This window comes from Leptonychotes weddellii, chromosome 6, assembly GCF_054177405.1.
Source record: "Leptonychotes weddellii isolate Sample4059 chromosome 6, ASM5417740v2, whole genome shotgun sequence".
NCBI classification, from domain to species: Eukaryota; Metazoa; Chordata; class Mammalia; order Carnivora; family Phocidae; genus Leptonychotes; species Leptonychotes weddellii.
Genome location: NC_138374.1, coordinates 8,825,727 through 8,842,383, shown reverse-complemented (window position 1 = coordinate 8,842,383; position 16,657 = coordinate 8,825,727). Strand labels below are relative to the sequence as shown.

Sequence of the window (16,657 nt, the reverse complement as noted above, 5' to 3'; positions counted from 1 at the left end):
TTTTTTTTTTTAAAGATTTTATTTATTTATTTGAGACAGAGAGAATGAGATAGAGAGAGCATGAGAGGGAGGAGGGTCAGAGGGAGAAGCAGACTCCCTGCCGAGCAGGGAGCCCGATGCGGGACTCGATCCCGGGACTCCAGGATCATGACCTGAGCCGAAGGCAGTCGCTTAACCGACTGAGCCACCCAGGCGCCCCTTCCAGTGTTTTCAAGAGAAACATCAGAAGTCCTTATAATGATTAGCAAAGTTCTTCACTAGCCAGCTGCATCTCCCCCACCTAGCCCAGCACGCCCGGCCTCCCCCACTCACCAAACTCTAGCTGTGCTTTCTGCCCCCTTCTGAATATGCTCTTACATTCCCTGAAGCTCTTGCATTCCCTCCCTTTACAAATTCTAACAGATCGCTTCATCCGAGAAGCATTCCCTGCCCTCCCACACCCTGTCCAAAACTGGGCTGAGGACCCTCCCATGTGGACTAACTGCATCTTCTATCTCCTCCAATATGCCACTAACTACAATTCACTGAAACTGCTGGGGAGCTGTCTGCATCCTCCACTAAGCTCCTGGAGGGCCGGGATGAGTAATTTACATCTCCATCATAAAGCATAATACTGGCTGGATAAATACTTGAATGAATGATTTTATGAATTATTCACATTTTTTATTCTAATTCTTGGCTGGCTCCTCCAACTATTTCAAATTAAACTAGCTTATTTTTTTCCCCTAAAGTCCACTACTTTCTCATGTTTGTGGTCCTTACTCTATCTGCCCCAATGCAACAGACAGGGTCAGCTGACACTAGGGACATGCCATCTCAGTACTTCTTCTACATTAGACACTGCTTGGGCATGGCCACTTATCCCCCTTATCTGTGACTCACACCATCACTACAGTGCACAGGTTCTGTGAAGGGTAGATGGGCAAGGTCTGTCTTGCTTCCTCCCTTTCAGATGCAGCAAACTGATCTCCACTTGGACATGTGCAAACGCAAAATGCAGAGACATTAACACCCAGTGAGACCGTCATCAGCCAGGGGACAGTGAAAGCCAGGGGACACATACGTCTTCCTGTGGTTCTTCAGGCAGCCAATTCTGAGACATCCCTGACGGTTTCTCAAGGGACTGAACTCCAGTCATTGAAGTGCTGGTCTGCACCGTGCACACACACCATTGTTATCTTTTCCTCTTTCCTTCCCTAGTTCACTCTCTCCAGTCCCCAACTCCTGCTCCCGGGACTGCAAGCCCGTTTCAGGATCTGCTTCTGGAGGGAAAGCAGGCTAAGTGTCTCTTCGCATCAGAATTTTGACTCTTGTTTTCTTATTTTGATAGGGGTTAGTAAAGCAGGTAGCTTTACTTCTTTCCTGATTGTCAACATGTCTTTCCTATTTTCAGACAAATTTCATTTTATTATCAGTGAACACTCCACAGAAGCATGAACAAGTCAAGTCTCCCATAAATGATGTCTATTTCAAATGAACGGCAGCTAGGAAAATACATTTCTTACAAGAACAGGAATTCTACCCCAGTTTCCATGTTTATATTAAAAACATTTTGCTAGCATCACATAAAAGAACACTTATTATAAAATAAACAGACCTTCTCATACCTTCATTTTATAGCTTGCTTATTTTTCTGCCGAGAGACTGAATATTAACAGATCGAAAAGAGAATCTAAACAGTTTAAAAATACCTTTCAGACAAAGGTAGAGACTTCATTCTTATATTGAAGCTGGGTGTGAATGATATAAGAAACCTCTGGATTGTTATATTTGTTTTTGGGTCAGTTCCTCCAATAGCTAGTAGACACTGTATTATGACTAGCAAATGATGCAGGTTCCAAAATACAGCACCAAAATATAGCACCAACTATCCTTCAAGATTTTTTTTCAATTAAGCTAATGATTCATGTTCTGTTACTACAGAGGCACAAGTTAAATCAAGAATATTTACTGATAATTCACAAGATAGGAAAACGTTCAATTAATTGCACATTATTTAGGGCTGATGATAAGCTTGATTGACTTTCTGGGATATGATCTTTTGCCCCTTCTTTCCTTATTTAATCTTTGATCATTCCATCAATTGTCAGAGATCATTCAATTTTTTGGCTAAGCAAAGATTATAAATTCTCTACTTTTATCATATCAAAGTTTTTAAATTTTTAAAATTTGTTTAAAACCAGAATGTGCAGAAATCATCAATGCTTAAAGAATTTCAATGCTCTTTGGGTAATAATAAATTTTACTTTCATTACAAGAAAGTATCCCTGTGAAAAAGTTACATGTCTTCTCAAAAATTTGTAAGGTACCTAGATCAGAGTATTAAAAGAATTCTATTGCTATCATAGATCAATGATAGTAATCTTATTTTTATAAAAAAGCATGTGAAATCCACACCTTCCAGCTCCAATACATAAGTATATACTCCATTTATAATACATTTAATGCCTAGAATTAAGATGCCACAAAGCTTCCTAACAAATAAAAACAAGTCTTTTAAATACTATGTAGTTACCCCAGGTATTATGGTGCAAAGACTGAACTACACCTCCTCTATGTTAAGATTCACATTTTTACACATTCTGACATTTCTAAAACCCAGACGCATCTTAAAACTGATGGAGTCATAGTCTAATTAGCAACATTTTTCCTGTCTTAATAGTACATCAAATAAAGGACTTAAAATTGATGATGGCTCACGTTCAACAGGACATCATTCATCCAGCACTTAGACAACAGATATGGGCTTTATTTTTATTCTTTACCTGACATTTTGGACAACCTCTTCATTATATAAAAAATGTCAGTTTTTTATTCAAACAAACAAAGCAGCTCTGCAAGACGCCACACAGTAGAGTCAGGCTGAACGAGCATTTTATAGACATGTTCTGAAGCATCATGATCGTTTCCAGCTTGCTGGATGGAATGATTTCAAAATGATTATTATGTATTACAGGATTAATTAAATTAAAAACTGGGTGATTATAAAAGGGAATTATTTACTTAAAAAATTTATTCCATAAGAAAAGACAAAGGGATCAGAGAAGTATTTCTTGAACAGCTAAATGGAAACCTCAAGTCTGCTTCAAACTTTTTCAGAACTATTTCAGTCTGCCTCCGGCCAGGGCTCTGACAATTTTCAGTCATTGGCTCACTGCTCATGCATGCCTTTTTGAGCAAAGACTGGCTGGTAGAAATTTGTAAAGCAGTATTTTTAAAATTTCTCTCATGTAAGACTGGCTTTAAGATACTCAAAAATGAGAACAGTAGTTGCAACTGTTGAAGTTTACCTCAGTAAGTCCGTTGCACATTTTTCAATAGAAAATGCAAATACTAAAATGTTATAATACTTCAGTGGTACTCACAAATACCATAGGAAAGCCTTTGTTTTCTTGCTCCTTACGGTCCTCATGAAAACACCATGTCAACTAGGGAAACCTAGTTTCTAATTTTTACAACAGGAGTCGTATTAGTGCAGCGTTATGTAGTGTAGCTTCATGTTAGCGCTACACTAACACCTGGATAAGAAAGGATATCTTTGAAAAACAGGTTAAGTGGGAAAAGATAGAAATAACATAATGAAGTCATATTTTCATGTGGATAGAGAGTAAACTGAAAAATTAGAAGACTGTAACTTTTGGGGCGCCTGGGTGACTCAGACGGTTAAGCGTCTGCCTTCGGCTCAGGTCATGATCCCAGGGTCCTGGGATCGAGCCCCGCATCGGGCTCCCTGCTCAGTGGAGAGCCTCCTTCTCCCTCTGCCTGCCGCTTCCCCTGCTTGTGCTCGCTCTCTCTGACAAATAAAATCTTTAAAAAAAAAAAAAAAAGACTGTAACTTTTTATATTTTCCACATCAAAACACATTCTCCAGAGTCACCAAATATAAAAGCCATATTTCCAAAGACACTGGTTCTCTCTCCACCTGGCTACACATCCCAGGACCACCATCTTCACTGGCAACAAAGAATATATGTTTACTAAGTATCCAACCTCAAAGCCAGCTTAATTCTATACCTATAATAAAGAAAGACACTGTCCACTTAATTATAAGTTACCACTGCAGCACATTTTTAGGGGCCTTTGGAAGTTCTGGTAAATCTGCCTTCTCATTACGTATTATTTCCCAGTGATCAGGGTGACACTGTGGCTAAGGTATGCTCTTTTGAGGAACCATGAACACAGTATTCAGAAAGTGATACCAGACTTAGAGAAACCAGGCGAGCAAATACAGGTCAGAGCTCTTTCTGAACCTGATTATTTCGCACACGGTCAGAGTGGGACCTGCTTTTTCCATGGGCACATGGGACAGAGACTACAAAAATATAGAAAAATGCCAGGGAACCATGCCGGCAAGAAAGAAGAATGGAGTAAAGAGACCGATGAAACAACATAAAATAACAGACTGGAGCCTTGGAACTTCAGGTGATCAAACCAGAAGAAAGCTCCTTACACTTGGATTTTCATTAACTGGCTGGGAAGAGGTAAAATGTCCTAGAAATTCTCTAACCTAGGTAAATGCATAAAGCACTAAGATAAAATTAGATGCCATTATTTTTACGGTAAATTTAAACTCAATATCCTTACTAATATTATGACTTAAAACAAATTAGAAAATTTCTTACAAACATTTCAAAGTATGTACAGAAAAGAGGGAGTGAAATCTAGACTAATCTGTGGTAAAAATGACTATATTGCTGTAATTATCAGTAGAGACAGAATAAAGACCATTCTAATTAGCTCCTTTGAAGTCAATACTAAAAAGAGCTACTTATAAAAATGAGAGAGCAATATTTGAACTAAAATTATTTTAAATCTCTGATTAAAAACAAGTATTCACTGGTATTTTTCCCAATAAATGATATCTGAGGGGGTCAATGACGAAAAATTCCATCATGTTCTGAGGATCAACTGAGGTCACCCAGGAGGAACCATAGGATACTTGAAAATACTGTATGCTCGGTGAAGTTGTCATTTGTTATAAATCTGGAAGCAAAAGGATTTTACTACCAACAATAAATAGTACAACACCTGTACAACATTAAGAGTCAAATCAAATCATAATTTATCATGGTTCTAAAACCAACTCCAAAACATCTGGTTTACTCCATCAATGCCGTCTGTAAATATCTGTGTTGGACACAGCCTATCGCCCAATTACTGGCATTTGTCCGCTGAAACCCCAGATCAGTGGTCAAGTAGTTTTTTACCTTACTAAAAGGAAGAAGCAACACAGAGCATTCAGTAAAAACAATAACAAAAGTGTGAAGGATGACTCCTGCTCTGTTTTTTAAAAAATGTACACAGAGGTATGCAGAGAAAAAAGCATCGGATGGAGAGCATAAAAACACTGACAGTGATTACTGCTGTACAGAGAGATGAGAGGGTCATTTCAATTTCTTCTTACCAGTGGTTTTATGCATTTGGATAAATCTACTACTATTCGCAGTAAACATTTTTAAAAGATAATTTAAAACAAGAAAAGCAAAATGTAACTGTGATGAAGAATTTTTGAATTCTATACATATCCAACTATCAATTTAATAAGCAATCTAACAGATTTTTACTTAAAAATCAAGTGAGAACCTTCTAAAATCCTTTGTTTAGAGTCAGCAGAGGTCCTGAATTCAAAAACAAAAGACCAGTTCGTGAACAAAGGGACGTCTTTAGAATTTTTCACGTGGCTTCTGTTTGTCAGCCCCTCCCTCCCCCGCCACCATACATTAAAGCAGTAAATACAACAGGTTTTTATCATTCTGCAGACTTCCTAATTAAGTAAATAACCATATACCCCAAACCTCCAAAATGTGGGAGGTGGGGGAGGGGGAGGTCAAGGGCAGGGAGGAATAGGATTTCCAGAGGCTTACATCAATTCAGGATAGAGGGAAATGTAATTTTTCTTACAAGTGGCCCCGATGCACCTTGTAGCCAAGCTCTGTTTTACAGGGACCTGTGGTGATCAGCTGTGCCTTCTGCAGAGCAATTTAACTACTGAAAAGCTGGGAGGAGAAACAAGATTTAGTGGGGGAAAAAAAGCACCATGCCGACTAACAATGGTGTCCATATTAAGCTCTGTATTTTGTTTGGGTCACGTAAGAGCAAAACTGGCCCAAGAGAAGAGAATAGTTTCTCACAGATTGCCATTTAAATCTCAAATGACCATGTTTCACAGCATGCTCAATACACTCCAGCATGTAACTGCATTTTAATTTCCTAAAACCACAGGATAGAAGTCTGATTTCAAATAGTGTCTGGACTGTGATATTCAATACTGATAAAACTGTATGATGTTCTCTTGAAAGTTGCAAAGATTCAGCATACAGAAAAGGATCTTCCTTTTCTTTGAAGCACTATTCTTGGAGAAATTTACTCCTCTGACTTTTGTAAATGAATTCTAAACAATGAATATTAAGAGCTAAAGCTTGTGCCGTAAGAAAGGTAATTTAATAGGTTACAGGAGGAGAGCATGCTACATACTCTTCACTCACCACGGGGTCACACCATCGAAACGAGACTTCAAATTTTGCCATGAAATGCTCATTTATACTTACTTTGGAAAATAAATTTAGAACCTATTAACATGAATGAATCTTTACTTGAATGTCCATTCGGTGCATGGAAAGTATTCAGTTACCTTTTCAACTTTATAGAACAGGGAGAGCCTGTGATGGCCTTAGTTTCCAGGTATTATATAAAAGAAGGAAACTTTAAAACAGATCAAAAAGGAAAGAAAAAGGGGAAGGTGAAACTGTGTCTTAAGTTTGGGAGTCAGAAACCAACTCATGATCATATTATTTAGTTGGAAGGAACTTACAAATTTTTGTATATGAACATGAAATGATGCAGCGAACATGGTTAGCAGTTTTCACCATAAGGGAATGGCTCTGAGCCACCCTGGAGAAAATTTGCTAAAAGGGGAAAAAAACAGTTTTTGAAGGGACAGTGGATTAAGTATATGCTTTTCTCTAAACTACTTATTATTGCTTTTCCTTTTGAGCCTGACTCAAACCCTAGTTGACAAATTCAATAGGTCTGTTTTTAAGCAACACATCTGTTTGATCAGTCAGGTGTAATTTTACTTAGAAACAAAGAATGGAATCCTGAAGGTGCAAGAACTATAAAGCCATGGTTGCTCTATGAACCTAAAATATCTAGGAAACCTGGGGGTGACCTTGGGGTGCCTGGCCTAGGAGTCAGGTGGGTCCCAAGGCCACATCTTCATCAGATTCTAAGCTATCATCATGGGTAAGAAGTGCCCCCTCTTGATTTCATAACAGCTTTTCAAGGAGATACCAAAATACAATGGAACATGAGCCAATTTTTTTGTAAGAAAAAACCTGACTTATGCGGGGAAAATGCACATCCTAGAACAGAAGAAATTACTGCATTTCTTCTCTTGTCCCTTTTGTCTTCCTATCTGATTTTTCCATTTACTCCCTTCCCCTCGCCTGGCCTTTCCACTTCTCTTTTCTGATTTTTTTTCCAAGCTTAGACCATAGATGACTAGATAAAAAATATTTTATTCTTAATTGCGCATCAGGCATCTCCTCTGGTGGGCTGGGAGGAGTCATAACTCAGTGAAGCACACAGGGGAACACCCAGGAACTTCAGTCGGAGGAAGAACATGCAGGGGAACTTGATGCAACCCATCACGAGAGCATCACAACTCACACGTGATGAACAAAGCTGCAGCAGAACACAGGCAGGGTGAGGAGGGCTGTGTAGAGGGAGACTGCAGTAAACTGAGGGGGGGTCTAGACAAAAGGGAGGTGAGTAGAACTGCACATTTTTTTGGAGACAAGAATCAGACCAAATAAAGGCAGATGCAGACGAAAGCCTGTGGTACAGTGTAGCGGATCCAGTGTGCTCATTTGCCTAGCAGCCACCGACTCAGCGATAATACAGGACTATTCTCAGCATGTTTGTCTTACTTTGATCCTCATTACAGCTCAATAAGGTAGGTTCTGTTATTATCTTAATTTTGAAGGCCAGGAAGATGATGAAATTGCCTAAGGGCCACAATTGACAGGCTGATGATGGAGCCAGGATGCAAACGCAGGAAGTCTGACCCCGGGGCTATACTTTTACTACGGTCTGTGCCTACTACTAGGGCACAGAGTATCCAAATGGGGAATACTAAGGAGATCAAATAGGGCTAGGGCTCTACTGCGTAGGAGGTGGAAGAAGGGACAAAAAAGGAGAGGCACCAGAGATGTACGAAGAAAGGCAACAAAGTATTCTCACACACACACACACACGAAGAATAAGGAAGCATTTTCACAAAACCCATCCCAGCCTGTTGGCCCTCAGGAAACCATTCCAATTTTATTTAGTCCAACTGGTCAGTATTTCTATCTTCTTTACCTTAGCTAAACAATCTAGTGAGCAATTTTTTTTTTTTAAAGATTTTATTTATTTATCTGAGAGAGAGAGAATGAGAGAGAGCACATGAGAGGGGGGAGGGCCAGAGGGAGAAGCAGACTCCCTGCCGAGCAGGGAGCCCGATGCGGGACTCGATCCAGGGACTCCAGGATCATGACCTGAGCCGAAGGCAGTCGCTTAACCAACTGAGCCACCCAGGCGCCCGTGAGCAATTTTTTTTATGCACTGTGATAGTTGTAAAAAGAAATGGAAAGTGGTATCAGCCCTCAAAGCATATAACAATAGTAACAGAAGAAGATGGGTTAGTAAGGAGCAGAGGCACAGGAGGTTTCTGCATTTATTTCCCAAAGTGAGAGTGCTGTATGCGTGCACACATGTTATCTCCCTGTCCCAAAGGCTTACACACACACACACGCACACACTATGCACATTCTACAATAGATAAAAAGCTACCTGGACCCTATGAAGAGCCAAAACCACATACATGGAACCTAAAAACACTGTCAACGATTTCTGGCAGAGCTCTGCTCCGAACATACCTGCTTCTGGATCCTGGTTGAAACGGCAGTACTTGGAGTTATCAAGCGAAGACAGGCACTGCTCAATGGGCACCCAAACATACGTCTCAGGACACAACAAATCAGAAGGTCTGTACTGACCCTAAAGAGAAGTGAAGGAAAAAAAAACACAGGCATTACAAACACAGTAACTTCCTGGTTACAAGGCTCCAGAGTTCTAGGAAAGGTTTTAATCACCAATTTAAACAGAGTCAACCAGAAACAGCTTTCTTGTAAATACTAAGCGACTCTAGGAACTGCTTCCCCATCCCAAGAATGCACACTTGATTCAAAAGCTCTCTAAAAGTAATGCATCACTATTTGTGATGCCTGTATTGATCTGGAAGATTCGGGTTTCTACTTTCTTTTTGAAGAAATATTTAATATATGATTCTTGCTGAGCTGATTGCAGAGAATACCCAGTTTTGAAATCAAAGTGAAATGTCTTTCCACGCATGACAGCATTACAATTTACATCTGGAGCAAACTTCTTTTCCAAAATGGAATTTCAGGATGTTTTCATTTGTAGACTCAATTGATAATACTCATTCCATGCTAATGTATTAAAAAGTACTGTTTTGTCAAGAAACTTTCATGAACAATCTAAACTGGTAAATGTAAATTAAGAGAAGTTTAAAAAACATTACAGAAATTTTAGGTAAACTTCTATGTAAAAAATCCTCTCAAGTTTCTTCAAAAATGCCATTTAGCAAAAATGATTTCTATATTTATAACCCAATTATGTACTCCAAGTCTAAAACAAAGATTATACACTAGATGCTGAAGAAAAAAATCATTTGCCTACAGGTAATCTGGTAGACAATCAACAGGGGATGGTACAAATTACGTGAAATCATTCAGTGAAAATTTTCAGAAGCATCAAAGTTAATTAAAATTCCAAATATCTCTTCTCTAAATTTTTGAAATTCAAAATTCATTATGGAGGTTAAAATCCAGTAGTGTTTTTCAACTCTGTTTAGTACAACCCATAGTAAGAAATACACTTTACATCACAACCTAGCAAACATATATGCAAATAAAGAACTAGAAACAAACCTCTTAAATAGAATGCTTACCCATGTTATGTAATCTTTTATTTCCTACCCTATTCCATTTCATTTTTCAATGATACTCTTGAACCATAAATACTGCTTTTACAAACAGCAAGTGGGTCACAACCTCAGAGTTTGAAAAACACGTTCTAGCACGAAACCCTTTACAAAGAATACTGCTGTTACAGACCCAGCACTGTTACATACCTTTTTAACAGACAGGCACTCTAACCTGCCTGCTATGTGCAGGTCACTATATGAAGCCTCACTCAGACACACAAGGAACACTACACCCTCCCAGCACTCGAAGCATCCAGAAGTCCACAAGGGAACGGCGGAGAGCGTAACTGAAGAAAGTATATGCGAACCAGCTCCTGCCGGAGAGGCTGGGAGAGAGGTCAAGGGGGATGGGGAGTTTTACTGGGGATTTAACAGATGACTGAAGTTAAGTCTAGGGCAGGATGAAAAGGAATGAGAATAATCTAGATGAAGGGAACAAGATAAACGAGGACACAGAGTGGGGCCTGGTATGAGATCACCCCGAGGAACAGGAAACAGGGTACCGCAGAAATGGAAAGGTAGGTTGGGACAGATTCCGTGAGGCCTCAAAATCCATGTTTCGGGCTATATTCTAGATGAAATGGGAATGCTTGCCGGCTAAGAGAGAGAGCATGACTAGAGGGAGACTAGAACTCGGGTGCCTGACCCTGACCTGCCCAGACCGTTCACGGCATTGCTGACACCTGGTGACCCTGGAGCAGGAAAGGCCGTCCGTAAGGGGCAGCTCCAGGTGGTCCACATACTCATCCAACATGAAAATTCCTAACACAGGATTCTTTAGAGATGAATTCATAATTAGTAGGTGCAATAAAGACTGAAAAGCAATGTCATTCTATCCATTAATTCAGAAACTGTTTTACTGGTGGAAAGTGGCAGCATGATGTGATGCTGACCATGTTGACAAATGTGAAAAACCAGCCGTCTAAAGCAATGGGTCTAAATCTTCTTTATTTTCGTTTTGGGTTATAGACCATTTTGAAATCTGCTGAGGGGAAAAAAGCTAAGCATTAAAGCTAAAGATATAAAACTTCTACAGAAAAAAAAAAGGAGTAAATTTTCTTCACCCTGGAGTATACAAATATATATTAGTACACAAAAAAGCATTAACCATAACAAAAAAACAACAAACTGATGAACTGGGCTTCGTGAAAATTATATACTGTACTCAAAAAACTATTAAGAAAATAAATATGCAAGCCAAAGACTATGAGAAAATATTAACAAAACACAAACTGGAAAACAGATTTGTATCCAAAACACACAAAAAAAACTTAACAACTCAAGTATAAAAAATCCATTTTTCAAAAAAGGGCACCAAATATAGATGAATGCCTAATAAGCACCTGAAAATATATTCAACATCAGTTACCAGAAATGCCAATTAAAGCCATAACATATCACCACACCCACCAGAATGGCTAACATTAAAAAGACCGAGTAACAAGTTCTGGCAAGGATTTGGACTATGTAGAACATGGATACTGCAGGTTTAAAATGGTTATAACCACTTAGGAAAATATATTCTTGGACATTTATCATTTGTGAATCTGTCGAGGATAAATTCCTTGAATTGGAATTGATGCGTGTCAGGTTTTTTATGTTTTATAGCACAAAACTATTTTCCATAGAAGTTGTGCCATTTTACATTTCCATTAGCAACATATGGACACAAGTGTTCATTTCCCCACATCCTTACCAACACAGTGTACAATCGAAACTTTCAATCTCTGCCAATCGGAGAAATGGCATTTCATTGTGGTTTTAATTTGCATCACAAAGCTTTCCATATGTTTAAAGCAATTTGTATTTCCTTTCCCATAATGTTGGCCCACTCTGTTGTTAGATTTCTGATCCTATTATTTGAAAAACTTTATACATTAAGGAAATTCATCCTTAGTTTGCAAAATATGTTTTACTTCCCTAGTTTATGTGTCTTTTGACTATGCAATTTTCTTTCACCAGGTGGAAATCTGATAAGTGGTCAAACTCATCATTTTTAAAAATGGCCTCTGAGGTTCTGCAATGTAATTTTTAAAAAGTCACTATCACTCAAATATTATAAAAACATTCACATGTTTTTTTCTAGTACTTTTATGGTTTCATAATTTTACGTTTACACTTATGCTCCATCTGGAATTTATTTTGGTGTGAGGTATAAGAAAAGGATCTAAGCTAATATCTTTCAGATGTTTACCAAGTGGCCTCAATATCATTTTAGGACCGTGGTTTCCCCCACTGATTTAAATGTCTTTCTAATAACTTACTAAATTTCCATATACATTTAGATCTCTTTCAGCACTTTCTATTTATTTTGATATACTGACCTGTCTTACTCATGTGCCAGTGCCACACGGTTTTAACTATTAAAGCTTGATATTATATTTTAATATCTAGTTGATCTAACCATCCCCATCATTGCTCTTCATTTGCAGAATTTTCTGGCTCTTCCCGCTTAATTTTTCTAAAGTTCTGTACTTAGGGGGTATCTGGCTGGCTCAGTTAGTGTGCAACTCTTGATCTCAGGGTTGTGAGTTCAAGCGCCCTGATGGGTATAGAGATTACGTAAATAAAATCTTAAAAAATAAAACAAAACAAAATAAAATAAAATTCTGTACTTAATACAAAAATGCTACCATTATGAACAAGGAAACAGTAATAAAAATGTTATGGTATATTTTGTCTATTGTGATGACAGGACATAAAAGCAGAGAATCCCAAGAATGTTAGTAAAAAGAAAATATACGTATCATCTTAAGTTAAAAAAAAAAAACAAAACAACCCAAAACATACAAATGACACTATTTTCTAATTTAAGGTAGAACTGAATGATGACTGGCTAAGATCAAATGTTGGAGGGGGGCGGGACAGGGCAGGGGGAGGCAGTCAGGCATCACCTTAGAAGTCTTTAAAGGTGAGCGCCTGGGTGGCTCAGTCGTTAGCGTCTGCCTTCGGCTCAGGTCATGACCCCAGGGTCCTGGGATCGAGTCCCACATCCGGCTCCCTGCTCGGCAGGAAGCCTGCTTCTCCCTCTCCCACTCCCCCTGCTTGTGTTCCTGCTCTCGCTATCTCTCTCTCTGTCAAATAAATAAATAAAATCTTAAAAAAAAAAAGTCTTTAAAGGTTAAAACAGACAAATTCCATGCAGCTATGCAGATTCATCCACAGATACCTGTACCCATTACCTGGATTTAACAATGACGTTGACATTCAAAAATATTGTCAATGAACAGGAAATGAATCTTCACTATGCAGACACTAGATGTTGAGAATTAAACAATGAACAAATAAATGCATGCCTCTAGATAACTCAAAATCTACTGGCAGTAACAGACTTGGACAAAGATGAAATGAACATGAGAACATAGCAAGGGGGCGCTCCTGGGGGGCTCAGTCGGTTAAGCGTCCAACTCCTGATTTCAGCTCAGGTCATGATCTCAGGGTCATAACATCGAGCCCCGCATTGGGCTCATGTGCCGGGTGTGGAGCCTGCTTGAGATTCTCTTTCCCTCTACCCCCTCCTCTTCCTCCCTCCCTCAGTCCCTCTCTTTAAAAAAAGAAAGAAAGAAAAAGAATGTAGCAAGTATAGTTGTGTAGTGGTTCAAGGCTCCTAAATTTTCACAACATTCTTTTTAGGTAGTACTTGTTCATAATAGTGGGTCAGAGATTTTCTTTCTGACTCTTTAAGTACACTTCATTTATTTCACTGAAAAGTCACAAACGTATACACTTCATCTTCTGCTCATCAACCAAAATCAAGTTCTGAAGATTAGGTTAAAACATTTTCTCCAAACTACAGGCTAATCTCAGTGCTTCATACCAAATATTCTCTCAAACCACCAAAGAATACAAAGGGTTTTATGAAATAAAACCACTCTGAAATGTTATGCTTTCTAACATTTCTAACATTAGCTGGTTGAGCGTTAAGACACCAAAGTGCTTACAACTCAATTTAAAGTTGCCACCACACAAATGAAAAACACAGGGACTTGAAATCTACCCTGCCTTTGCAGCCAATGTAAGAAAATGAGAAATGTCTGTGTTAAGAATGTAATTACTTAAGGATTTGGACATACTTTCCCATAGTCAGAAGAAAAAATATTTAATCAACCTCTAAGTACATTCATTCATACTGGAACAATGAGATAAAAGCAGATTAATTCTTTCCTAGGGTGCTGACACTTTGTAAATAAGAAAATCAGAGTTACCACAGATTTCTCAAGTACTCAAAATTTCGACAATGTAATTGGTCTGACAGGGCTTATCTCACAATTTTTTGAGCATTCTTGCAACTGGATCTACAATTTTAGAAGATGAGCTCGACTCACCACACATAATCTCAAAACCACCACCCAACAAGGACAGCACCCCATGAAATGCTACCAAGCAAAGGCACCTATTTCAAGGCGGGGCTCTGGGGGAGAATGATGCAGTTCAAGATTAAGAAGCTTGGGAAAGGTAAAAACGATCTTCTAAAAAGCCTAAAATTAGAAGAGGAAGTGCCTATTCCTCATTATTAATTACATGTTTCTAGGAAGGGATAACCACTCCATTCAAAGTCCTCAAAGGGAAGTAAGTTCAGCAACCTCTGTGATCTACAGCTTCACTGACTGTTTTAAGTTCTGTAGCTGTTTACAAACTGTTCTGGACTGGAAACCAAGAGGAAAAACAAAAAACAAACTAAGTGACTCTATATTTTCAGTTGTCAAGGAAGAATGAATGTTCTGTTCAGAGTGCTCAGCAGTATTCAGTATTCAATTCAATGATTTTATTCCCTGATTTCATTTTGTTTAAAGAAAACCACTTAGACTACTTGTAAAACCCAAATTATACTTACACCCCCAAGATAAAAGGAGAAAAAATTAAAATATGGTCATATTTCCGTCAACTTGACGAGGTTGTCATAGACTGAAATTCAAGGAAATTCCAAAGTTAAATCTAAAGCAGTAGGGGGAAAAAACTAGCTAAATACATTTCCTGCTCTATTTCTATAAAAATAACTGCTTCTTCTGGAAGAGAAGATCATACAATTTTGGGTTTTGGTCAATGGAATGAACAGGTATTCCTTTCACTTGCACGCTTTAGACCATAATTTGAAGAACATTATCATATTGATCTAATTTTCTACCCTTTAAAAGAATCACAAAATAAACTATATGGAGATTAGCTTACTTCAGCAAAAAATATTAATCAAACTTCAACCTAAAAATTAATTCATTTTGATAACCAGAGGTTAAAAACATGGTGCTTTCATTTCTTACCAAATAAAAGCGACACGCATATAAAATGGGGTAAGTATCTGGAAAAATTTGATTTCACAATCATTAACAATTTCAGCAAGGATAGTTTAAAATGGATCAACATTCTTTACTTCTAATGAAAACACAGCCAACAACACTAAGAGTCTTTCCCTTAAGGTATAACTCGTTAGAAACCTGGACCTTTGAAGGCAAAAGCAACATTAAGTAGATGGAGGAAGGGCAAAATATGGTTCTAGCAAGCCCCCCAGAATCAATCTCTTTTTGTAATTTTTTTTTTGAGATGCAATTCACGTACCATAAAATTCACCTTTTTAAAGTGTACAATTCCATTGTGTTTAGTGTATTTTGCAAGATTACCTATCAACAGGACTACCTAATTCCAAAACATTTTTATCATTCTAAAAAAAAAAAGCCCTGCACCCATTAGCAGTCACTTCCCATGCCCTCTCCCCACAAGCCCCTGACAACCATTACATCTACTGGCAATCCATTTTAAAATGGAGTATTTGTTTACATTGCCACACTTCCTATGAAGAGTCAGAGTAAAACCCAAAGCCGCAACACAGCTACAAGGCCCTAGTGACGTGGCCCATGTTACCTTTCTGGCTTGTCTTCCAGGACTTTTTCCCTCCTCCCTCCTTCCACCCAGGCCACATTGGCTTCCTTGTTGCTCCTAGAACACATCAAGCCTGCTCCCCCCTCAGGGCTTCTGTTTTCTCTTCTGGTCTTACAGATATTCCCGTGACTGTCATCCACTTTAAGTTTCTGCACAAATGTCACCTCAGTGAAGCCCACCTATCCCCCCTATTTTTCTTCCATAGGACTTGCCACCTTCTAACACTCTTGTTAATTTACTTATTTATTAGATTTGTAGGAAACTCCTTGCTAGAACAGAGGGTCAGGAGTTTTAGTCTGATTTGCTCACTGACCTATCCCAAACCCGCTCAGTAAATACTGGCTAGATGAACAAACAGTGAATGCAGGATGCTGGGCCCATACCTCTGCCACTTCCCTCTCTAAACACAGAGGAGGTCACTTTCATACACTCGTCCTGCACATGGCACACGGGGAGCGACAGTGTTTGCTGAACCTGTACTTAGGATGCAGCTCTACCGCATCTTCACTGCATGGAGACAGTGCCCAACCTTCCGGAATGCTGTGAATTATCACTGAAGACTCAAAGGACGTGATCACCAGAGGATCCAGAAGAGTCACTGAAATTAAAAAGGAGGTTCTCATACTCAAGGTTAGAAACTACTAGTTCATGTCAATTTAGTTTTTTCCCCCTCAAAGCTGAAAATATTCCTTATTTCACGGGCATACACTTTCTTTTAAAGAAATACATAGCTTT

At 38.7% G+C, this 16,657-nt stretch overlaps 1 protein-coding gene across 9 annotated transcripts in view; it reads right to left on the bottom strand.

Moving 5' to 3' along the window:
- ATE1 (arginyltransferase 1) overlaps nt 1-16,657 on the bottom strand; it is a 163,441-nt gene that overhangs the window by 33,635 nt on the left and 113,149 nt on the right. For all 9 annotated transcript variants that reach the window (XR_014146156.1, XM_081823377.1, XM_006738835.3 and 6 more), the window contains one exon: nt 8,919-9,039. Coding sequence is in view for 8 of the 9 variants with exons in the window: in XM_081823377.1 (XP_081679503.1) it covers nt 8,919-9,039 (121 nt within the window). In the remaining variant the exon portion in view is untranslated. The remainder of the gene's footprint in view (nt 1-8,918; nt 9,040-16,657) is intronic.